Here is a 26,548-nt window from a genome sequence, read left to right as displayed (position 1 = left end):
ATTTATTTAAAAACTGGAGATAGAAATTTTAGTTAGCTTCTACTTTGAAAGAAATGAAACCAAATTCTAGCTTCTATATAAAGGATAAAAAGGCAGAAGCTTCTACAATGAGTTAGGCAATAAACTCATTTAATTCTCACAGCAAGGGTGTCTGGGTGGCTCAGTGGGTTAAGCTGCCTTCAGCTGAGGTCATGATGATCTCAGGGTCCTGGGATCGAGCCCCCCTGCATTGGGCTCTCTGCTCAGCAGGGAGCCTGCTTCCCCCCTCTCTCTCTGCCTGCCTCTCCACCTACTTGTGATCTCTGTCAAATAAATAAATAAAACCTTTAAAAAAATAATAATAATTTTCATAGCATACTATAGAGTAGGTACTACTAAAGCCATTCTACAAATACAGAAATCAAGAATCAGAGATAAAGTTATTTTTCTAAGGTAACTCGACTAACAGCCAGGCTGCCTCCCATTCAAAACCAGGTGCCAACTAAAAAACTATGCTCCCACTGCCATGAAGATAAAGATAATTTTAAAATAACTTTGGGGTGCCCGGGTGGCTCAGCCAGTTGAGCATCCAACTCATGGTTTTGGCTCAGGTCATGATCTGATGGGTCATGAGATCAGACCTGAGACAGGCTCCACACTCAGTGGGGGGTCTACTTGGGGATTCTCTCCCTCCGTCCTTCCCTCAACTTGTGCATGCACATGCACATGTGTGCTCTCTCCCCTTCCCCCTACAAAACTAAATAAATAAATCTTAAAAAAATAATTTAAGAAATTATTCACAGGTCTGTAACAGGTTTAGCAAAAAGTCATTCTTAATAGCTTATGAGAAAGCACTGTTATCAAATAAATAATAAAGATTTTTCAAATAATCATTTATTTCTTAGCATATTCTTTTAGTGAAAGGTCACCACTATATGTCTGACTCCATTAATTAAAATCTCTCTTCCGGGATCCTGGGTGGCTCAGTTGGTTAAGCAACTGTCTTCCACTCAGATCATGATCCCGGATCCCGGCATCGAGTCCCACATTGAGTCCCACATTGAATCCCACATCAGGCTCCCAGCTCCACGGGGAGTGTGCTGCTCCCTCTGACCTCATGCTCTCTCTCTCAAATAAATACATAAGTAAAGAAAATAGAAACTCTTTTCCAATGATTGTATTATCCTGTGTTTTGCTTCTCTAACATTCTAACTATCCCTGCACATAACCTAATATCCTGATATGGCAGTAACAAAAACAAAAAAAAAATAGTCACATTTGCTGTCAAATACTTTTTTTTTTTAATAGATTTTATTCATTTGACAGAGGCAACAGGAGAGAGCACAAGCAGGGGGAGCAGCAGGCAGAGGGAGAGAGAGCAGCAGGCTCCCCGCTGAGCAGGGAGCCCAACAAAGGGCTTGATCCCAGGGTCCTGGGATCATGACCTGATCTGAAGGCAGAAATTTAACCATCTGAGCCACCTAGGAACCCCTAATGTCAAATACTCTAATAAGTAGCCTAGCATTAAGAATGCTGGGTAAACTTTTATTTAGAAATAGTACTCACTGACTAAATTATACCTTTCCCAAAGATTTACATCAATCATAGTATTAATTCAAAACAGATGGAACTACTCTGTAAATTAGCACAGCGATTTCTCCATTTGTACAATGCCAAAAGAAATACTGTAATTCATCCCACCTTTAAAAAAAAAATTTCTCTTAACTCCACATCCCCTTGGGACATTCCCTCCTTCACTATAGCACAACTTCCATCTCCAATTCTTCTTCTTCCATTTAGGGAATCCAAAATGGTGCAGCCACTTTGGAAGACAGTTTGACAACTTCTTATGAAACTAATCATACTCCTCTACCTATGATCCAGCAATCATACTCCTTGGTATTTATGCAAAGGAACTGAATACATGACCACATGAAAACCTGCACACAAACCTTTATAGTAGCCTTATTCATATTGCCAAAACTTGGAAATAACTAAAATATCTTCCAGTAGGTAAGTGGATAAATTGTGGTATATCGAGACAATGGAATATTATTTAATGCTGAAAAAAAGAGTTATCAAGCCATAAAAAGACATGGAGGAACCTTAAATGAATATTACTAAGTGAAAGAAACAAATCTGAAAAGGCTGCATTCTGAATGAGTCCAACTATAAAACATTCTAGAAAAGGGAAAATTATGCAGATAGTAAAAAGGTCAGTGGCTATGCCACGGGTTGGGTGGGAGTGAGAAATGAATAAAGCGAGCACAGAGAATTTTTAAAGATTTTATTTATTTATTGAATTTTTTACTTGAGAGAGAGAGGGTGAGCACAAGCAGGGAAAAGGAAGGGGGCAAGCTGACTCCACACTGAGCACAGAGACCCCACACCCTGAGATCATGACCTGAGCCAAAATCAAGAGTCAGATGCTTAACTGAAGGCCAGACAGGCACCCCAGAGCAGAGAATTTTTAAGGCAGTGAAACTACAGTTTACTACAACACTGGACATCACATCATTATACATCTGTCCCAAACACAGAATATACATCACCAAGAGTGAACCCTAACGTAAATTATGGACTTTGGGTGATAATGTATCAATGCAAAGTGATAATATGTTAACAGCTGTTCATCAACTGTAACAAATATACCACTATGATACAGGGTACTGACCATGGAGGAGGTTATGAGGGTAGGGGGTATATATGAAGTTTCTGTACTCCCTACTCAATTTTGCTATTAGCCTAAAACTGCTCTAAAAAAATGAAGTTTATTAATTAAAAAAGGGTAAAAGATCCTGATGTCTGCAACCTATTCTCAAAAAATGTCTATTATATAAATAAAAACAAAGCAAATGGGAAAATGTAAATTAGTGAACCTTAATAGAGAATATATTAAATTTATTACTCTTGCAACTTTTTACAAATTTGAAATATTTTCAAAATAATTTTAAAAGTGTTTTAAAAATTCACTCTCTCTAGTAGCTTCCCATTTCACCCAGAGTAAATGACAAAGGCCTAAAATTAACTATAAGAATATTCTACTCCAGGTACACAGGACCTCTTGTTACTCTTTGCCAGCTATATTCCTTCTAGGAATTCGCTATTTTCTATTTTCTTGGCACACCCTTCTATTAAATGTTCACATGGCTCATTCCCTCATATCCTCAGGCCTTTGCTCAAATGTCACCTTCCCTGTTAGATCTTCCCTGACTACACAATTTTAAAATGTCAATCTCTACCCATATGCCTTATTGCTTTTTTGAGCATTAAATTTTGACTGTTTGATTCACTGCTGTATTACACGGAGCTGGTTTCTAGGTACTTAATAATACTTGTAGAAAGAACAGAAAGTATGTTAAACCAAGGTCATTCAGATCTCTAGTTCTTCAGGTTAAGAACTACTTAGTCACCACTTAAACTTGTAAAAAGGAAAGCATTTCTCAGTGAAGAGGTGTGAACATCAGTAAGATCTAGTATGTTGAAAAAGGAGGAGGAAGTGTGCAGGTGTAGAATGATTACAGGCAACAATTTCAAGGAATTTGGCTAAGAACAAAAGAAATAATTGAGAATATAGGAAAAGAGAGATGAACCATAAAGAAGAAATTTTTGTTTGTTTTTAATAGGGGATCTGAGTTTGTTTAAATGCTAATGGTGAGGAGTCAGCAATGAAAGGTAGAAGGTACAAACATCAACAGGATAATTAATAAAAAATGAAAAAGGATGGGATCCAGAATACAAATGGAGAATTAGCCTGGATAAGAGGTAGAAAAAAAAAAAAGATGAGCTCTAAACGTAATCAGGTTGGTAAATGGCGGTAAGAGTTGAGGAAGTGCCTATTTGTTAGCTGCCCTCTTGGCTCTACAATAGACAATAAGGCTATCTGCTGAGCTAGGAGAAAGCCAGTGGAGATCTGAAGCCAGCAGAGAATACTGGAAAAGAGACACTGAAAAGAATGCAAGCCAGAGCTGACTAGCAAATGGAAAAACAATACTTTAATTCAGATTTTAGAGCTAAGAAAGTGGAACAATCAATCCCACCCCATTTTTATCTGTTTGCTCTTCTCATTGCCATGAAAGAAAGAAAAATCAAATACAGAACATGGAGTTTTCATTTGGCAGCTTACCTATTTCGAGCAGGAGATTTCCCAGCATCCTCCTGAACAGATACAAGTCTTGTCGAAAGAGGAGTATTTGAAGGGTCTGGATGAATCAAACTACAAAGAAACAGAAAAATACTGAGATGATTTGGGACAGTAACAAGCAAATCCACTTTCAGTGAAGTGCTTTAACATTTAAAAGCTGATTGTTTTCCCCTACAATAATAATATTAGGGGTTAGTTTTGTTTTCTTCTTTTAATTAAGATAGAAACTATAGTTTTTATATTAACTACATCAACTGCCAAAAGGCTGGTAGCTTATTAAGTATACAGTGAGTCCTTAAAATAATAATGCCGGTTGGATGGGTACTTACAGAACTCCTACATCCATCATATACAAAATTGAAATGATTTTGGGGAGAAACCCTGAGTTCAAATATTTTATTCTCAGTCCCCTTAGCCCACTGGAATAGCACCGCAGAGTCAGACGTATGTCCAAGTGCAGGCTCTCCTTCTTTCTAGCTTTTGACCTTGGGTCCACTAGTTATCTCTCTAAACCTCAGCTTCTACATCTATCAAAAGGAGAAAGTGGTGCCTGTCCAAGAGATACGATAACTAAAAGAGAATGAACATGAAACAACTGCCACACTACTCTACCTCTGACATCTATCCTACATCTCTCAAGAAGATTTCAAATCTAGTTTATTAAAAGACACTTGCCAATTCTGGGCTCACGCAATAGGGCCAGCCACAACTAAAAGGGATTACTAACTAAAGTGAGAAAGGAGTGAGAATCCCTATACTTTTTTACTGTTCTATTAAATGTAAAATCAATTTTTAAAATTTATAAAAGACACGTAATTGATAAAGAATTATGACACCACAAATAACAATGTACCATCAGTACTGACTCTGAAATGCGTTTTATTTCCTTACCCAATCCCATTCCCCTCTGGGAGACTATTTTCAATGAAATGACTATTATCAATTTTATACTTATCATTCCCTCCCTTCTCTTTAAGTTTACCACATCTGTATACCTAGACAGTGTGTTTGTTTTATGTATTTTTGAACATCATAAATAATCATTGTACACCTCTGTGACTTTCTTTTCTGCTCCACGTTATGTCCCTAAGAGTCATATATGTAGAATGCAGCTATAATTCGTTCTTGACTTCTATTTAAATTAGTTACCTATTACTTCCTCACACTTTTAAGGGTGATTGATAAAACAACTTATCAGAAAAGGGTTAATTAAAACTCTAAGCCCTTTCATATGGCTAGATTTAGTATTATACAGAAGAATATAACTTAGCTTAAAAAAAAAATCAGAAACTGATGAATCTAGGATTCTAATTCAAACAATTCCGTGTAACTACCAAGAGTTAGAAACATCCTTCACCAGCAGGCAACTGGAAGTAGCAGATTTAAACCTATGGAAAAACATGAAATGTTCCTTAGGGAGGAAAAAAGATCTAATTTCATATACAAATTTTTTTTAAGATTTTATTTATTTATTTGACACAGAGAGACACTACGAGAGAGGGAACACAAGCAGGAGAAGTGAGAGAGGGAGAAGCAGACTTCCCGCTGAGCAGGGACCCCAATGCAGGGCCAATCCCAGGACCCTGGGATCATGACCTGAGCCAAAGCAGACTCCCAATGACTGAACCACCCAGACACCCCTCATTTACAAATATTATGAATACAAAATTTATGGGCATTTTCCTTCTCTATGAAGGCTACATTAGAAATTATTCATCTCAATAACTTCTGTTTCCTTTTTAACAAATCTCAAGATATATACCATACACTGTTCTTGGTGCCAGCAGGTAGAACAGTGAACAAGAACAATATAAATATAAAGTCTCTCCTCTTTACAGCTTAGGTTCTAATTAGTCAATATAATTACTACCCATAAACATTCCAAAGAATAAGGAGGAGAATATATAGAAAATAATTCAAAGAAGATAAAAATAAACTGAAGGCAGCCTCAGGTCACAAGACTATCTGTATTTCTCAAACATAAATAAAATTGTACTTAAGTGATAGTACCTTTGCCAGGCAAAATCATCCTCTAGAAATATGTTGCGGCTAGCTTTTCTACTTCCAACAGGTGTTCGAGGTTCACTTGGATCCAGTACAGACACAGAGGAAGCAGAATCAGAAAGAGCATTCAAGTCTTCCCCAATGGAATTACTGTCTGTGGAATGAGCATAACTTAAAGCTATCTTTCTACAGTATGTACAAGCTCGGAGGTCCCCTAGGAAGGAAAACAAAACAAGAAAATGAACTTAAAAAATAATGATAACAGGTTACTTAACAAAACACATTAAGTCCTTGGGTTAATAGTTTTTCAGGTAACAGGAAAATGTCTTCTACTACTAAAGACTACTAAAAAAGATGTTTTCACAATGCAAAATAATTTTGGGTTCATTTATATATTTTAAAAACCATCATTGTGATAAATTCATCCATTCATTCAAATAACCTCAAAATTTATTAATGAGTTAAGAAAATAGCACCCAATGATACTAAAAAAAAAAAACTCTTTAAGAGTATTTTTCCAAAAAATAAACTTTTCAAGGTTCTAAAAATGAAATAATGGACAGTAAGTTCAAGAAAAAAACTGTTTCGAATAGAGTAAATAAAGCAATACAAAGAGAAACAACATGTTTTCCCTGGGTAAGGAGGAAAATGTCCTGCAAGTGTCTGTTGTGAAACCCTGAGAGCAGCCTCCACAAGGGGGCACCATCTCAGAAACAAACAAATAACAAAATGGGCGTACAGACCCTGTGAAGTAGCTGGGGAACTGTTACAGAAATTGCTCTGGTGAAAGCTGAGTTGGCAACGAAATGTTCTTCAGAGGACAAACAACAAGGTTATTTAATACTTTTCATATGTTGTCATTTAAGGTCACAGCCCAGCCCAAACAGAAGTTTTCATTTCCATCCTATTTTTCTGTAAAAGCTATTTGTTTGATTCTGTAAGTTTACTGTACTGAAAAAAAAAAGGTCAGATAATTGAACTTTACAAACACATGTTATTTAACAATTCCACCTTAATTGTTTTTTAAAATTAACATTAGAAAACTGATGGGACTTGAACAAAAGATTTCTTTTTTAAATTTATTTTAGAAGGCCAGAATTTATTGAGAAAACATTCAGAACGAGGGGGAAAAAATGAACTCAAAAAATTTCATCAGTTAGTAATAAGATTTTAATCAATACTAGAGTTTGAATTATTGAAAGGGAATTACTAATTTTTAAAAGAAACAATTTCAGATTTTATTACATTCTTAAAGGCAACTGTACTTTTTTTACCATAATTACAACCAAGTATAATTATGTTAAATAGTTTTAGGGGGGTTTTCCATGTTAAGACTATGTAGTCCTCAGTTTTGTTACATTATGCATAGATTTTACACAAAATTAAGTATCACTTGTTGCATTACTTATTTCTGATGCCACAATTCAACAGATGAAATATACTAAAACTAAAGAAAACTATATCCACTTCAATCAGGACCAAAAAAAGTAAATCTGGTCTGGGATAAATGAGAGTGTTTGGACAAATCACCACCAGCCAAGAGAAGTAGAACTACAGTAAGGAAGTGAAATGACATCCTGCAGAAAGGTCTCTAAGTTCCCACAATAAAGGCTTGGTTTGTTTCTCACTATAAAGAAATTTCCCTTTACCAGGCAGCTATTAGAATGCAGATGGTCAGAACTCAGCCAAGCCTGAACTGAAAAGTTTTCATATCATGAAGAAATTTCATCAGCAAGTGTCTGCTGAACAGATGCTTAATTATGTGATTGTATAACAAAGGCTGAGGAGACACAGCTCTGCCACCAAAGACCTTGGTCCACTGAGGTGAAAGACACACATATAATTAAAAAGTTGCCTGATGGATGTAGAGATATTAATGCTACTACCACCAATAACTGCTTAATATACATTCAACCCTTTCCATGTGCCATACATTATTCTAAGTACTTTACATTTATTCGAGGCTACATTGTACAAGTGCCCAACATGTATTATTCCATTTGCAATGGTTAATTTTATGTGTCAACTTAGAGAGACTAGTTGGTTGGCCAAACAGTAATCTCCTTGTTACTGTGAAGGGTTTTGATTAATGTATGATTAACATATACAATCTGTTGACTTTAAGTAAATTACCCTCCATAAAGTAGGTGGCCCTCATATCTTAAAGAATATTTTTGTCAAATTAGCAGGTACAATGAGGCTGACTGGTTGCTCCTAATTTTACTAGACAAAGTGGGGAGGGAGGCAGGAAGGATGACCTCAGGAATTCAAATTCCCAGCTGTACAAACTACCTGGAAGTTTCTCTGTCTTCCCTGAGAGAAATCATTATCTCCTGTAGCCACAGAGCTAAAACTCAAACTAAGAGTTTCATCCTGCAAGTGGCTGAATCACAACACACATAGAATCCTTAATCTTGCAGTATGACTGCTGTGAAAATGAGGGCACTGATTAGAAAGGAATGGAATCCTGAAAAGTAGAATGGAGATCTATGGAAAGATCCTGATGAAGCTGGGGAATGAAGCCCTGAAAAATTCTGCTGAGTCTTCTTTACCTTTCTTAGCCTTTGCAATCTGTCAGAGGAGATTAACCCTGATTTGCCTGAGAAATCCAAAATGGCCTGAGTTTTCTACCTTGCAAGACACTGCTTATTCTCCTCAGGACCCACTCCCACTACCCTCTTTGCTTCTAGAGCTATAACAAGACTCAAGTCCCAGCAAGCCCTGAAAGGTAAGGTATAGTGTGACCCATGAGAAGGTGAACTAACATTTTTCCAACTCATATGGACAGAAACCCAGGGAATAGGTATGCAAATGGATATCAAAGGTATAGGAGATACAGTGGAGATATATCAAAGATACAGTAGAAAGAACATGAAGTAGAACCCAGCTGAATTTACCAATATGAGCCCACTAAATAGAGATTATGAATTGAAAACCATAGCATGAGAGTAAAGAGGGCTCTAACAGTCTTGTTGGTTGACTGGCTGAAACATGGGACCAAAAGTGGCCTATACTTTAAGAGGCTGAAAGGCCAGAACTAACCTGGTGTATTATGAAGGAAGGGATCCAAAGAATTAGGGATATTAAATGTTAAGAAAGGATTTATCAAGTAACACTTGCTTACTCACCCCAGCAGGATCTAGAACATATACCTCTCATGACCATGAGAAATAAATTTGTGAGGGGAACCCCAGGATCCTTATAGAGCTTTGTGGTCACTCTTCTCTGTAGGTCAGAAATTACAGTTGGCGAGGGGCCGGGGGGGGGGGGTGCCTGGGTGGCTTAGTGGGTTAAAGCCTCTGCCTTTGGCTCAGGTCATGATCCCGGGGTCCTGGGATCGAGCCCCGTGTCAGGCTCTCTGCTCAGCGGGGAGCCCGCTTCCCCCTCTCTCTCTCTGCCTGCCTCTCTGCCTACTTGTGATTTCTGTCAAATAAATAAAATCTTAAAAAAAAAAAAAAAGAAAAGAAATTACAGTGGGAACTGCTTCCACTGAATTGAAAAACCTAAATGCAATAGAGACCATTAGATTCTAGGGTGGCACACGCAGAATGGTGGCACTTAATTACCAATGACAAGGTGGGCACAGATACTATAATAGACAGTGGAGTCAACACAGGATTCAGAATAGTCTGATTTGTAGCGACCATGGCATTGATCATAGTACTCCCAGAAGTCAAGTCAATGGGCAGTCTACTAAATTTTTACTAGATTTGTATAAGACAAACTCCAGAACAAGTGGACAGTAGTCTAACTTAAATCAAAAACAGTCATGACCTCCCAATTAATTCTCAGAATTGAGCCATTTACAGACCCAGAATTCCTTGAATGAAGCAGGGAGGCTAGGTCCCCTTGAGAAAAACCTCATTACACACTGCCAAAAATTTAACACTGTTAATATATGTACCACCCTTCCCCAAAGGGTGACTGCATTAAGAAAAAGGTAACAGTCAAACCTTTGGTGGATTACTGGACTTGGCTCTCATTTCAGGAGACCCAAAATTTTATTATAGTCTACTAGTCAGGAGAGGGACTTATAGAGGTCAGGTGATGAATAGATTTTAGCTCAGATCCATTTTCTGGTGGGTTGAGTGGTTACTCTGTAGTTATTCCTCAGTTCTAAAAACACACAGTTGGAATAAACATACTCAGTAAATGGAAGAATCCCTACATTAGTTCTCTGACCTGTGCAGTGAGAGCTATTATTGTAGTTCTGGCCTCCAGAACTTTGAGAAAATAAATTTCTGTTGTTGTAAGCTGCTCAGTTTGTAATATTTTGCTATGGCAGCCCTGAGAAACTAACACGACAATCATATTAACAAGACAGGATTTTATCCTAAGGGTAACAGGAGCTCTGAATGAGTTTTAGGCAGGTAATATCCCAATATGATCAAATTAGCATTTAACAAAGAATAATAACCAGAGTATGGAAAAGGATCTAGAAGTAGGGAAAAACTAAAGGTAAAAAATTCCTCTAAAGGTTGCAGCCAAAATCCTGATGAAAGATAATTGAGCTCTGAACTCTAGCAGCTGGAGGGCAGGGGGAGTGAGGAAGGCTAAGAGGAAGATTTGCACGGCAACAAAAATAATTTGAGAGATGCAGAGAGTCTTCTCCTTTTGGTAACTTCTGCCCACCTCCCACTCCCAAAGCACTGTGTAAATCACATACCATTGTTTGGTATTTTCTGCTTCAACAAATAATTTAAATAATTTAACATTTCCATACTGATAAATTTACGAAAAAATATGAATAAGATGCAGTTTGCTAAGCAAGGTGTCCTATAACTCAAGGATGATCTGCATTTTATAAAATGAAAATTCTCATAGTAATATATATTAGTAATCTATCCTAACCACCTTGTCTAATAAATATTATTGCTCCTGTGGTTTTTGCTAGCATCTATGACACACTATCTTTTACTCTATTTATGAACCTCTCCATCTACTTTATTATTCGACTGTAAAGTCCTTTAAAGCAAAGCTGTATCACCCCCACTTTTGTGTTCCTCATGTCCCACACACAAAACCCAAAATAAAAATTGGCTTCACAACGGTCCTGTATTATAACTATTTTATAGTTATGACCTTTAAAAACTGCAAAACTGTCAATAAAGTGCATTTACCTGTATAGCCCATAAATTTTCCAGGGATTTCTTGATTACAGCAACGACTGCAAAAAATCTGCCCACACAGTCGGCAATGGTGTCTGCGCCTGAAGGTTGTAAATTTCTCACTACAGTCATAGCATTCTTTACATTGGCTGTCTGGCATCCAGTATTGCTTCAGGTCGCTATCCTGTAACAGTAACAATATGTGAAACTGAAAATATGAAAAGATGCAATGAAAAGTGCAATGCTAATCAATATCCTACAAGGTTTCTTCTGCAGAAATTGACATCTTATTTCAAGAATTCATATGGGAATGGAAAAGATCAAAATCACCTTAGGCCTTAAAATAGCCTTGAACAAGGCTTAAGTTGAAGGACTTACATTACTGTCCATCAAGACTTATTCTAAAACTATAGTAATTTAAATAGAAAATTCATTCAAGGATAGGAAAAGAAATGGAACTATAGAACAGAAAAGAGAGCCCGGCACACCCTCACACACGTATATGAACTTATGACAAGATTTATAATGCAATCAGTGAAGCATGGTCTTTTCCAAAAAAGCAAAAACAAAACAAAATAAAACAAACAAAAAAAATGGTATTTGGTCCAATTAGACCTCTGTGAGAAAAAAAAAAAAGCTTGACCCCAAAACTTCCCATGAATTATAAAGTTTCTTGAAGAAACCATGAAAGACCATCTGAGCTAAATAAATACTTCTTCAACCGAAAAGTACTAACTTAAAACAAAAAGCACTTACCATAAAGGGCAGAAAAATGATAAATTAAAGTTAAGAATTTGTATTAAAAATGTGTTCATAACTGGAGGAACTACTAGTTGAACATTCTTTCGAGTCGAGTAGCATTATGCCATTTTTAGTGAGTATGGCATAAGCCCCATATAAGTATTTAATAAAAATCTTCTAAACCCCCTAGAGAGTACCTGGCTTTTCCCCTCCATGATTTCCTTGAGGCGTTTTAATACGGTGCTGAGGCTTCGAAGCTGAACAGCTGTACGAGGGTCATGACCTCCAAAGGTAGGTTCTGCTTTCCTTCTCGTGTCTGAATCAGATTTACCAAAAAAAAAAAAGAAAGAAAGAAAAGGCAACCTTGTTATTAGTCTCTAATATCTATGCAAAATAAGGTATATATGTGATGCACAGTGCCTTTATGTTCTCCCAGCCACTGACATGGATTGAGAGTTAAACTAGTTTTTATAAAGATAAGCGGCTGTTGGAAGTATTTATTACCATGTAAAACACTGCTTCACAAGCAAGTAAGGGCTACCTAAGAAAAGCACTAAGACCACTGATGGCTTTGAGGCCTCAGACAGACACATTGCTCAGAAGGGCCCAAAATTCATTATGATTTACTGGGCTCTTTGTTCCCAAATCATCATAAATACCTGCTAAAAATTTAGAAGAAAAAGCAATCCCTGTGAGTTGACCTAGCTTAGTGTCTACAGCCAAACAGTAAGCAACAGTTCAGTTCAGTCTACAGACCAAGTACCTAAAGCCTCATGAAGCAGATGATCAGAAAAGAGTTTAATAACCACATCCCCAAAGACTGAGAGAGCTCAGAATATCCAGGGCGGTGATTTACGCACAATTCCCTTCACCAAGATCTAAACAGATTAAAAACACCAAAGAATTGCTAGAACTCCAGTCCCACCCTTTCCTGCCACCTCCTTGACCCTGCATCTCCAAACTGAAAGACATCACTTACACTTTTAATAGCAATACCGAAGCCAGTCCTATCAATAGTAAACCAAATTCAGCTTCATGGACAAAATGCATACACCCACAAAAACTATGATATTATTTCCTTATTTTAGAGTAAGATTACGACTCAAGTTTCCTGGCTCTGGCTGTTACAAAACTTAAGAACGAAGGGAGGTGGCTTGATAAAAGGGATGAAAATCTCTATTAGTTTAATCTCATTAACAAATAACCTATGGAAATCAAGATGGAAGATACCTGGCCTCAAGTCTTTCTCAAACTCACCGCTAGAGATTTGTTTTAAATGTTCTTTGTTTGGGTTGGGTGGCACAGAAAGGATTACCAAGAAATGAGTGGTTGTTCTCTGAATCTAAATTGAAAAAGAACTTCCCAAGACAACTGAATAACACAAATAATTATCAAAAGTGCTAGTGTTAGAAAACTTTAAAAACTTTTTCTATAGTCAAATGCTAATTTCAGCAGACACCTCAGATGTGCTGTTACTGGAATACAACATGCAAGCATTAGAATGACCAAATTCTCCTTGAGTATCACAAAATAAAGGAAGTGTCCATAATTCATAAGGTAAAAAGAGAGGCAGATGAAGCTGTTAGACTGCAACGGCTGTGCTCCCATGCAGGGACAACCCCTTGCATTTAGCTATTTAGAAGCATAAGAGAGTACTAATGGCATCACTCAACAGAAAAGGAAACGCAAGCCTTTGCTGGAACCAAAAGAATCACACATGAAGGTGAAAGAGACCTGAGAGGAAATCTGGTCTAGCACTCTGCCCTAAATAACCTTAGATGCTTCTCTTGTAAAATAGATATTACATAATGAAATGATGTTCCTAAAGTCACAGGGCTAATAAATTGTGGAATTACAGCCTTGCAGTAGAAAAAGGAACTTGATTGGTCAAACAGTCCCAGGCTTCCGAAGCTTAAATGTAAATGTCTCTAGCAGCTAAGGCAGAAAGAATCAAAGAATCAAAGGGACTCGATAAAAAGACAGTTAGGAGTGGTAAGGATTGCAGCAAATTAGACATTACAAGCTCCACCCAGTGATTTTTTTTTTAATTTTATTTATTTATTTGAGAGAGAGAGAGAGAGAGAGCACATGAGCAGGGGGGAGGAGGAGAGGGAGAGGGAGAAGCAGCTCCCACTGAGCAGAGAGTCCAACTTGGGGCTCTCAATCCCAGGACCCTGGGATCATGACCTTAGCCAAAGGCAGAGGATTAACCAATTGAGCCAACCAGGCACCCCTACCTAGTGATATTTAAATTCAAGTTTATCAAAACACCAAGGCAAGGTGTGATAGGCTGTCAGTTTGTAATCCCTAAGAGCCTCTAGTCCAACTCCTAAATTTGACAAATAAGGAAATCCTATGCTTAATTCAGCATAGGACATAGTCAGATCCCTCAACAAAAACAACAGTGTGGCCACAGGTCAGGTTTAAAAGCAAAGGAGTTTACTGAGCTTAAAGGATAGGTGGGGATGGTCTCTTCCTTCCCACAATCTGGGGTAGAAGAAGAGCTCCTCTCTCCCTCTCCCCCTTCCCACCTTCTGGGTCTTCCTTCCAAAATGGCTGATGGAACCCAGGCTGAGGCTCATTGCCCTAGGAAACGTGCACAAGCCCCACTCCAGTCCTCAGGTTCCATACCGAGTCTCAGCTGGCCGTAAGATATCCTCCCGCCAGCCATCATTACCTGTGCCTGCCTACTTTTCACTCAAGGATCTCATGAGGAAGCTGGCCAGACAAGATAGGATATGGTGTCGAGGGACACTTGACTTCCAATGCTGCCCCCTCCTCCTCTCTTAGGCCACCTCTCACTGCCTTTCTTCTATCACCTTTAGCTGGGCAAACCACTGTGCTGAGTTCAATACTCTAACAGAAATAAAACATAAAACAACTCATTTGTTTTGTCTCTCGATTCAGGCACTGACCCCCAGTCTATACTCATCAGAAGAGCATGAAAATGAAGGAGATGACTATAGTAGACCAGGACAGAGAACAAACAGGCAAGAGCTCAGCTCATCCAGCCACAAGGACAGTCTGCACCCCAACAAGGACAGAAGGCCAAGAGCAAGTGGCAGCCCGCTAACGGAGGTGACAGAGTTCCGCAGCCAGAGGCATGCGCACATTATACTAGCCATCCCAAGAACAGATGCAGAATTCATTCACAAAGTTGAAACTAACCTGTGTTCTGGGGATGTTGCAAACTGTTCTCTTCTGAAACCCAAGCAAGTAATTAATCAAAAAACAGTCAAGAGATCTGTGCTTGGCCTAAGTTAAAATTTAATAAAGCGCTTAGGAATTTTTTTTAGGTATCAACAAATTCTTTCACTACCAAGGCAATAGTGTCATTAATTCTGAAGAGCACCTGACTATTCCAAAACGGTAGAAAAGTTAAGTCAATAAACAACCTGGGAAACACAATGACTGGAAAAATCCAACACATGAGAGAGATGAAATGAGAAGCACCGTTTCACCTAATACTGCTGAAGATCGTCGCTGGAGTTCCTCATTAAGCTGTTTTTTATAAGGTGTAGGTGACCTCACAGACTGTGTTCTTGAAGGAAGCTGAGGGCTGGCCCAACTTCCAGCTAGAGGCTGCTGCTCTCCCTGGACCCCTTCTGCGCGTTCTGTAACAAAGGAAAGCTTGGCATTATTTGAAAAAGTAAAACTCAAGAGTTCAGCAAAGAGGATGAAATTGTTCAGAAAACAATGTAACTACGTATTACTTGCATAATTAAAAATTAAGTTTAAAAAAAGAAATTCAAAGAAAGTGACAAAATTACAAGCTGATATACCCTTGGCATATGTGATCCCCAGTTTGTTTTACATTTCATTAGAAATATTGTGAGCATATTAAAGGAAATAGAATACAAGCTTTACATGACTGCAGAGAATTTTTTTGATCGGTTTTGTTTATGGGGTAGATACCATTATTAAAACAGTGCAACAGTAAGCAGATAGTAGGGGCTCAATAAACATTTGCTGAATAAGAAGATTATTATTTTATGACGAGTAAATATAATGTATCCCGGATGAGATCCTAGAATAGAAAAAGGATTTGAGGTAGAAACTGAACAAGTATGATTAAAACACATACTTTAGTTTACAACAATGCATCAATGATGGTTCATGAATATAATACAGTATAATAAATACACTATACTAACGTAAGATGATAATAGGGAAAGCTGGGTGTGGGAGTATATGAGAACTCTGTACTAGCTTCCCAATTTTTCCATAAATCTATAAGTAAATAGTAAGATTTTTTAAAAGTCATTATCTTGGGGCACCTGGGTGGCTCAGTGGGTTAAGCCTCTGCCTTCGGCTCAGGTCATGGTCTCAGGGTCCTGGGATCGAGCCCCACATTGGGCTCTCTGCTGAACAGAGAGCCTGCTTCCCCCTCTCTCTCTGCCTGCCTCTCTGCCTACTTGTGATCTCTGTCTGTTAAATAAATAAAAAATATTCTTTTAAAAAAAGTCATTATCTTAAAAGTAGACTAAGAAGAGGAGGTTTTATACAGCTTTAAATATGACTACTATTAAAAGTCAGTTAATACTACTAAAATTTCTCCTGAATTCATTTAATAATTAACTCTCAAATTCCTTACAAGAGGGATTACTTTCTACTGCATATCAAAGAATACAGACAAATAGAAAGCGAAGATACAGGCCATATTTTTAAAAAATTTTTTCTAGGTAAAAAATGTATTACTTGAAAAGAGCTCATTTAAAAAATACCTTTTCACTTCCACTGATGGAATGGACAAGTTATGGGGATGAAAGGCACAACACAGGGAACATAGTCAATGGTATATAAGAGCATTGCATGGTGACAGAGGGAAGCTCCACTTGGAGCACAGCACCACGTATAGACTTGTCCAATCACTGTGCTGTACACCGGAAACTAAAGCAACACTATGTTGTCAGCTACACTTCAGTGAAAAAAAATAAAAATAAGGAAGACCCCAAACAAAGGAGATTCTATAAAATACCTGGCATGTTATCTACTAAAATGTCAACCTCACAAAAGACTAAGAATAGGAGACTAAAAACAGATGAAAACCAAATGCAAAATGTGACCCTGAACTGGATCCTGGAAGCGAAGTTTTCTTTTGGGAACACTTCATTTGTGTGGAATACAGACTGTTCATTACATAAAAGTACTGCATCAATACTGAATTTCCTGAAATATATAAGTAAAAAGTATCTATTCTCTTGATATCATTACATTTATAACTTAATCTAATGGGTTTAAGGCAACAGGCATGATAACAGTTTAAATTTTGGAAATAGAAGAACCTTTCCTCCCATATGCTGATTCTTCTAGTTTTATGGATCTAATTACAATCTTTTTGTCTATTAACCCTTAAAAGAACAAAGTCCATTCTGTGAATTTAAGAAAGTTGAAATATATTAAGAAAGGGAAAAAAAGGCTAACTTCAAAAAGGGACCTCTTTTTAACATTTAGCTTTCAATTCAGATCTTTAGTTACCAATAATTAGTAAGATTGCAGGGAAAACTCTAGCTTTCTCTTCATAAGCAATAAACCCCAGTGACCTATGGCTAAAGCTATCTCCTTGTTGATATTTCACATCCTTGCAAAGACACAGCATGAAAGCTGAACAAGAGAATTTCGGAAAATCAAAACTGCAGCTTCTCTGATCCTTAAGAATAATGCTTACCTTTGTTAAATCGAAAGAGATTGACGAAAGAACTATACGCTGATTTAAAAGGAGGTTCGTCCTGATCAGGAGTCAAAGGCTTAAAGTGTGTGAGATGAGAAGGACTAGTAGGAGACCGCGGCAAATCATTAGCAGAGTCCACTGCTGGGGAAGCCTTATCATCTGTGGCCATCTCATGAGTCTAAAACACAAAAGATAGGAGTTCCTAAGGAAGCTCAAAAGTCGAAACAGCAGCCCTAAATCTCTGGAAATCTGACTCTGAAAACTCAGACCTCTGAAAACCAAAGAGTAAATAAATCTAGTTCAGCGTTATATTGCAAATTAAGGCTTAGAAACACTGCAGTCTTGATCATAAAGGTCTCAATCACATGAAACTATGATTATATAGCCAATCTAACTGCCTACATTGTTATTCAATCTACAGAAAACATCGAAATCATTAACAATTTGGAGGTAAATATAAATGTGAGCAGGAAAAAAAAAAAAAAAGCATTTTGACATAATTTATATCTTTTTCATTTTAGGATTTCTCTTTTTAAAGACAGATACTCAATACCGGGGAAAACAGGTTTTACACAAGTATATTAATTCCTCAAAATTTTTTGAACTTATTTCAATTTTTTCTTTTAAAAAAATGCAAATCAGGGGCACCTGGGTAGCCATCAGTTACGCGTCTGACTCCTGATTTCAGCTCAGATCATGATCTCAGGGTTTATGAGATGGAATTGGAGCCCAGTTATATGGGCTCTGAGCTCAGCAAGGAGTCGGAGTCTGCTTGAGATTCTCTGTCCCTCTGCCCCTCCATCAGCTCACATGTGGGCGTGCTTTCTCTCACTCTCTAAAGTAAATAAATCTTTTTTAAAAATTGGAAAAATAAAAAATGTAAAACATAAATATTTCCAAGATGCAACAGTCAACCCTTAATGATACTTGTGTATAACCTCAAAAATTATATATTTCTATAATATGTAATTATATATTATATATATAATATATATAACCTCAAGCCATGCCTTATCAGTTCAAAAACTATACAAATCAACAAGCTGTTCCTAGCATCTCTTCTTCTAGGCACATGAACCTGGTTCTTCTCCTTTTAAGAGTAAACTCATATAGACATTAAAATGAAGATCTTAAAGGGCTTTTTCCCAAAAACTAAAAATCATAGTTCAACTGAAGTAGGAAAGGTAACCACATCAACAGATGGAGGTTACAGAAAAACACGAGTATCTATTTCCTGCCATATTAATACTTCAAATAAATGAGAACCATAAACTACACATAACTTTAGTCATTAAAGTTCTATAGTTTGTCAACTAATTTATGTTCTACTATGAGGACATTATACTCTTTCAAATGCTTTTCACTTTCAAAATCATATCTACCATCTTGTTTTATTTTTGCAAAAATCCTGGAGAGAGCACAGAGCTGGACTTATTACTACATTTCTTTCTTTTTTTTTTTTTTAAAGATTTTATTTATTTATCAGAGAGAGTGGAGAGAGAGCGAGCACAGAGCACAGGCAGACAGAATGGCAGGCAGAGGCAGAGGGAGAAGCAGGCTCCCTGCTGAGCAAGGAGCCCGATGTGGAGCCCGACATGGGACTCAATCCCAGGACGCTGGGATCATGACCTGAGCCGAAGGCAGCTGCTTAACCAACTGAGCCACCCAGGTGTCCCTTATTACTACATTTCATCTTGGAGGCAAGCAATGTACACTAAACCTAAACACCTTTCTTGAGGGTCACTGAGCTAGTCAGTGATAGAACTGTAAGTAGACCCCAAAGTTTCATTCTAGAATTCCTCTTTAGATCAAAATTATTTTTGTAGGGGCGCCTGGGTGGCTCAGTGGGTTAAGCCTCTGCCTTCGGCTCAGGTCATGATCCCAGGGTTCTGGGATCGATTCCCGAATCGGGCTCTCTGCCTAGCAGGGAGCCTGCTTCCCCTTCTCTCTCTGCCTGCCTTTCTGCCTACTTGTGATCGCGTGCCCGCTCTCTCTCTCTCTCTGTGTCAAATAAGTAAATAAAATATTTTTTTTAATTATTTTTGTAGCTCTTCACATACTTCCAATTCTAGCCTAACTGAATTCTAACTACTCAAGACATTGCCTGATTAATAATTAATTAATTAAACAAAGCAGAAATTAAACCATGGACTTGAACATGATTTGGCAATAACTGTTTATTGGTACGGTGGCGGAGGGGGAAGGAGGAAGAAAAAGTGGAAGGAGTGTTGAGGAAGAGCAGACAGAGAGATGGAGGAGAGAGAGGAAAGTAGAGGAAGGTGGAGGAAGGAAGGAAGGAAGGAAGGAAGGTTGGGAGCCCGCAGAGTGAGGGAGGGGCTGGAGGGAGGAAGAAGAAAGGAAGGAGAGGGAGAGAGGAGGCCTCTAATACCATCCACTATTGGGGAGAGTAGTCAACAATCCATATTCCAGCATAAAGGATTTTGAAGCAAGCTGCTGACTGAAGAAATGTAAACTCAAAAAGAGGGGGAATGGGGGAAAAAAGGAAAGAAAAAAAAAGCACTAAGGAAAAGGGATTATGTGATTACAGGAACACTCAGGCCTGGGAAAACAGTCTACATTCTACTTTGACAGAAATAATGTCAGAAGCAGAGTTAGCAATCTGAATAAAGAATCTCAGCATTACTTCAGAGGGTCACCCACATACAAAACTAATTAATCAGCTTTGGAAATATGAGGATAAAAATTACCATGACAACACTCAGCAACTATAATCTCTGAAACATAAACACAGTCACACAGTTCATCTCAAAAATTCCATAAGGACACCAGGATCTTGAAAAAACTTATAATTCTTACTCTGAAAGCTTAAAAACTGTCTGTGATATAAACCAGGAGTCTTTGCTAAGTGATAGGCAATTAGAAATATTAACCTAGGGGCACCTGGGTGGCTCAGTGGGTTAAGCCACTGCCTTCGGCTCAGGTCATGATCTCAGGGTCCTGGGATCGGGTCCCGCATCAGGCTCTCTGCTTGGCAGGGAGCCTGCTTCCTCCTCTCTCTCTCTACCTGCCTCTCTGCCTATTTGTGATCTCTCTCTGTCAAATAAATAAATAAAATCTTAAAAAAAAAAAAAAGAAAGAAAGAAAGAAAGAAATATTAACCTACTCTTCCAAATGCCAGTACTCTGCCTCTTCTCATTTGAAGGCTCCTAGTATATACAGACCCACCACCCGTTATCTCGGTGATTAAGCCAATAGGAAAGCTAATAAGGTATTAAACAAGCCCGATCTACTAGCCAATTTCAAAATAAAGCAGATGAAAAAACCCAAGTTGTATCAGCTGAATCATTCCTACATACAGCTTTTAAAAATACTTAAAATGTACCCAAAATAATACAAGTCAGCTGAACACCAGAAATGTCAGTTTCCAACAACAAAGGGTTTTTCTGTTCAATTTTTCATCAACATGCCAACAAAAATACTAAAGCAAGACCACAACATGATCCATATTACTCTTCCCAAAAAGAAGAAAAAGGGAGCACTCAGGGAAAGAAAAAGGGACTGTAGTTTGGCTCCACAGAAGACTTCACCTGCCCAGTGTTTCCCAAATCCAACCAAACAAAAACAAACAAACAAAACCAACCCAAAATGAAAACTAAGGTTATTTTTGAATCCTGATGGGATTCTGGAGTGGCAGAAAACCAGATTCAAATAAGTGAGAAATAAGAGAGCGCCACACCCGACCCACTACCTCTACCGTCAGCAGGTACTCATTATAAGAGAGGATGCACTGAATCCACACCTGATCATTTAGCATATCCCTACACACTTCCGATAAACCTAAGTAACTTGCTTTATACAGACTTCTAGCACTTCTCATATTTCTCGAGTATGTTAAAAATCATAACCACTCTATTGGAACAGCAGACTCTTAATTCCCTAAAAATACCCATCACATTTCATCCTCACCCTTCTGTTGGGAATATTCTAAGCAAAGGGCAAATACTAACTGGGAAATCAAGCCTCCTCCTCACACCCGGGTAGAAACGGAACGGACTCGAAGAGCAGAAGCAATCATTTAAGGACGTAGATACGTATCGGAAAAGCCACTATTGGTGTCGTGTTCTGTAGCTCAGGAACTTTCTTCTTCAGTCTACGGCGGCAACTGACAGGAGGAGGAACTGGACTGTGCACCTCCAAAACAAGCTCGGGGACCCGGGACAGGAGACGGGCAAGGGAACTGCAAATGTTTCCGAGGAAACCGCTTCAAGAACAGCCGCACCCGGCTCCCTTCCCCGCTCGCCAGAGAAGGGGCAACCGGGGAATCAGGGAGCCGGCTCGCCCCGGGCGCGGACTCTCCGCCCTTCGGTGCCCTGCCTCGGCCGCAAGCCGGCCTCCCGACACGCTTGGGAAACGCCAGCTCTCGCCCTCACTTCAGCCTTCCCCTCCGCTCTGGCCCCGGAGCTCCTCACACCGGCCTTCTTCCCCGCTCTCAGCGCCAGCCGGCCGCGCGACAGGCCGCCTCTTGCCAGCGCCTCCCGCCCCGGCCCCGCCGGCCACCCTCCACCCCAGTCGCCGCTTCACCCCGTCCAGGCGCAGGAAGCCAGCTCCGGAGCGCAGCGACGGGGATACTCGGGCCGCCGGCGGTTGCTGCAGGAAGCAAAGCCACTTACATGGTTGATGCGGTTTCTCGCTTCCCCCGAAGGCTCCGCCCCCTGTTCCTCCTCCTCTCCAATCCGCAACTCTCCCGGGCGCCGGCTCCGCCCCCTCCTTCCCAGCCGCGCCACGTTCGGATCAGACGCCCAGGCAAAAGGAGTCGAGCTCAAATAGAGTCGTCTTGGGCAATTTGACTGATTAGGCCGGCTCAGCCTTCCCAGAGGAAGCCAAGGCGACTGCGCGCGTGAGCATCACGCGTGCGGGGTCACCGGACGGGTGCTGTCTGGGCCGCCGCAGTTACCGTATGTGTTCGATGATGAGGGCTCTCGCAAGATGTTACCGCGCTCCGCGTCCGCAGGGACTGACATTCACGAGAGCGCAGACCGGTGTCACGCTTAAGTGACGGGCAACAACTGGCCCTGTGACCGTAAACAAATTACTAAGTTCTTCGGGCTCCTGCCCTCAACTCTACAATGCGGCTGATAACAACACCCACTGCACAGACAGCGTCTGAAAATAAAGTAAAACATTTCACTGAAAGCTTCTGGCACAGTGCCTTACCCCAGAGTACGCGATGTGAGCCCCAGAGCTAGTCTTCTCGTTCAAGCTTTTGTGTTGCACCAAGACTGAGTGCAAAGAAAATTACCAAGCCTCGTCTTGCCCACCCTGGCTACCGTTAGCCCATCTTTTTGTACTGCTGTGAGAAAACGTGCCCAAACCTGCTGACCCCAATTGTGGGGCTTGGCAGGGGCGGTCAGAAAGGAAACCCAAAGTGAGGGGCTATTTTAATTAAATTCGTCAAGCCCTTTGCTCAAGAGTTTTGGCAAATCCCTACCCAGTTTTCCTCGAGTTAGCCTTCTCGGCTATGGAGAGCAGCACCGAAACCGGACAGCTGATACCAGTACAAGGAAATCCCTACCACCCTCAGGGGGGCCCTCAGTAATCTCCCTAAGAGTCGTCAGCTTCCTCTTTGATTTCTCAACTACTATCCCACATCACACCCTTCCTCCTGCCCCATTACCTTGACTATCATTCTCAGCAGAGAATCTCACCTACCTGAGTGAGAAAGTTGGGATTATTGGTTGTGACCTCTAACAAACCCTTCGTTGAAGCACGGACTTACGGTACTTACTGAGTCTATTATTGTTAGGATGGTACTATGCTTATATTCTTCCATCAGGTATCACTTGCATTTGTACTCAAAATAGCTTTTCCTTTTCTTTTTTTATATTGATTCCCAATATTCAATTAATTAAATAAGGAGACCATTAGACTGAGATAGTTCTAATGTCTTAGTAGCCTTCATAAGCAAACCCAAACCTAAGCCTGTAATACCTCAAGCTTATGAATTTGAAACCTAAGGCTAACCAATCACAAACAACCACCTAGGCTTTACAAACACAGCAACTGCCTAAGCTGTAATCTATCAAACAATTTCCTTGTTTTGCTTTTGCTTCTTCTCTATAAAAGTCTTTCCCCTGGGTGCCTGGATGGCTCCTCGGGTTAAGCAACTGCCTTCCCGGAGGGTCACTCAGTAGGGAGTTTGCTTCTCCCTCTGACCCTCCCTGCTCTTGTGCGCACATTCTCTTGCAAATAAATAAAGAAAATATTTTTTAAAAATAAGTAAATAAATAAAAGTCTTTCCCCTAGCTCCTGTCCCTGTAATGTTTCCAATAATTTCGTGTTTGGAAATGCTCAATTCCTGCTCAAATAAGCTCTTAAAAATTCCTGCTCAGGGGCGCCTGGGTGGCTCAGTGGGTTGGGCCGCTGCCTTCGGCTCGGGTCGTGGTCTCGGGGTCCTGGGATCGAGTCCCACGTTGGGCTCTCTGCTCAGCGGGGAGCCCGCTTCCTCCTCCCTCTCTGCCTGCCTCTCTGCCTGCTTGTGGTCTCTCTCTGTCGGATAAATAGAATCTTAAAAAAAAAAAAAAAAAAAAATTCCTGCTCAAATAAGCTCTTAAAAATTGTAATATGCCTCAGTTTATTTTTAACAGTAGTAGTACAGACTAATGATTTTTTTTACAGTATGGTATAATTCATTACTGTACCACTCTTTTTGATAGTCAAGTTTTCTCTGATTTGCCCAGGGAGAGCCCCTTCAAGCAGATTCCATGTACATTTGACATGCCTTTCTCACTTTCTGAGCACTTCCTTACCTTCTCACCCAATAAAATACACCAGACTCATACTTAATTATCCTTGCTCCAGGTCTAGAATTAGTAGTTCTGTAAGGATCCCTTTAATAGAGAACACAAAGATGTTTTTAAAAATCATGAAAGTCAGTTCTGTCTAGAAAGTCATGAAATTGACACTCTCATACACTGCATGTGAAAACAAACATAAATAGGTATGTCCTTCTAGAAAATTATCCAATGGGTCTAATAAGTGCCTTAAAAATGTTTATGTTCCTTCATCCGACGATTGCAAGTCAACAGTCGTGCCTAAGGAACTGTTTCTAGTGCAAAGTAGAATGTAGTGAAATATGTTTTTCACAGTTATTTAAAACAGTAATAAAAATAAAAAGGAAACAAATTTCTAATGAAATCAATCTGAAAGCAATACAATCAAATGATGGACAATTATGCAGTCATTAAAAATTATGCTAAGGCTTGCTTTATAGTGCACGATTCTTCATTTCATGGCCAATCATCTTAAGAGTTATGTTCCTTTTCCCCACTTCCCATTCAAACGCCAATCCTCTCGACTATGGCTTCATTCAGAATCATTCTGATAGAATTATTCTTCTTAAGGTGCATTTGCCAAAATTATTTTCAGGCTTTGTCTTCCTTGCCTTCTCTGTAGTACCTTCTCTTTTTTAGAAACTTTCTCTTTGGTTCCCATCAGCCTGTGCTGATTTTTCTACTACCTCCCTGACAATCCTTGCCATTCTCTTTTGAGGACTACTTTCCCTCCACCCATCTGTTAAAGATGTGAAGTATTCTACAGAGTTCTCACTGAGGTTAACTTTTCTTCTTATGGTATACTTCTAGATTATGACCTCATAAATTCCATGGCTTCCACTACTATCAATACATGCTTTTATTAGTTTGCTAGGGCTCCCATAACAAAATGTCACAGACTGGGTCGCCTAAACCACAGAAATTTACTTGTCACAGTTCTGGAGGCTGAAGTCCAGATCAAGGTGCCTGCTGGGTTATTTCATCCTGAGGCCTCTGTCTCTGGGTTGCAAATAAATGGCCACGCTCTTGCAGCCTCTTCACACGTTCATCCCTCTGTGTGTGCACATCCTGTGTGTCCAAATTTCTTCTTCTTCTAAAGACACTAGTCAGATTGGATTAGGGACCACCAATATGACTTCATTGAATCTTAATTACATCTTTAAAGGTCCTATCTCCAAACACAGTCACATTCTGATTTATAGCAGGGTTAGAGCTACAATAGATGAATTTGGGGGAAAGAAGGACACACAATTTAGCCCATAACAATACTAAAGATTCTCAGATTTCTCTCTTTAGCCCAGATACCCCTTCTGAAATCATGTGGCTTACTGCTTCCTTAACACTATATCTTGCTGTCCCATAGGCATCTCAAATTTAACAAACCTTACACTTAACTCTTTATCTTGGCCATCAAACCTGTGACTCTATCTATATCATTTCTTTGTTGAAGGGCAACATGTCACCCAAACCCCAAGCCCAGAAATTACCTGCAATGTTCTTCCTCCTATAATCTTCATGGCCAGTAATTTTCAATGAAGTGAATTTCCACAAGGTAGAATAACTGTTCATTCTACTTCACTTTTTAGATCATCAAAATGAAAACACAAATACCTTGAAGTATTTATGAGAATCCCCTATTATCTAGATGAGGGTCTCATAACCAAATACAGACAGAAATTTCACAGCCCATGTTTCTATTTGTGCTTACAACAGGATATAGAACCAGCTAATATTAAAATATTCAGATTTTTATTGTCCAAATGAAAACCAAATGATGTCAAGGCATGCAATATAAACCAAACAGAAAAATGGTATACTAAATGAACCCTCACATGACACCCAGAATAGCAAGCTAAGTTCAAAAGAACAAGAGTCTGAGCAGTGAGCTTCATATTCACATTTCAAGCAGTAACTTAAGTTCAGCCAAACATCATTTGTTACATTTAACTAATGTTGTTAATAGGTAATGTATAATTTTATAGTTTTATTTCTCATCATTTTATCTATAAATTTATTTTTTAGTTGTATAAGAGCTAACAGCATAAGGAGCATATATCTAGTTTATGCATCTTATAATGAGTCAATTCTAGGGATCTATAAAAATAATGTT

At 39.2% G+C, this 26,548-nt stretch overlaps 1 protein-coding gene across 6 annotated transcripts in view; it reads right to left on the bottom strand.

The window, feature by feature from the left end:
* PIKFYVE (phosphoinositide kinase, FYVE-type zinc finger containing) overlaps window positions 1-22,301 on the bottom strand; it is a 78,911-nt gene extending 56,610 nt beyond the window's left edge. For 4 of the 6 annotated variants that reach the window (XM_059393346.1, XM_059393350.1, XM_059393349.1 and 1 more), the window contains exons 1-7: window positions 21,616-21,698; window positions 17,645-17,825; window positions 15,438-15,590; window positions 12,174-12,292; window positions 11,248-11,419; window positions 6,134-6,341; window positions 4,106-4,195 (exon numbers count right to left, since the gene is read on the bottom strand). In XM_059393346.1, the coding sequence (XP_059249329.1) occupies window positions 4,106-4,195; window positions 6,134-6,341; window positions 11,248-11,419; window positions 12,174-12,292; window positions 15,438-15,590; window positions 17,645-17,816 (914 nt within the window). In that variant the 5' untranslated portion in view covers window positions 17,817-17,825; window positions 21,616-21,698. The other 2 variants (XM_059393348.1, XM_059393347.1) reach the window with 2 other exon arrangements.
* Between the last annotated feature and the right edge of the window lie 4,247 nt (window positions 22,302-26,548).

This window comes from Mustela nigripes, chromosome 3 (assembly GCF_022355385.1).
Source record: "Mustela nigripes isolate SB6536 chromosome 3, MUSNIG.SB6536, whole genome shotgun sequence".
NCBI classification, from domain to species: domain Eukaryota; kingdom Metazoa; phylum Chordata; class Mammalia; order Carnivora; family Mustelidae; genus Mustela; species Mustela nigripes.
This window is presented reverse-complemented; position numbering and strand designations above follow the sequence as displayed.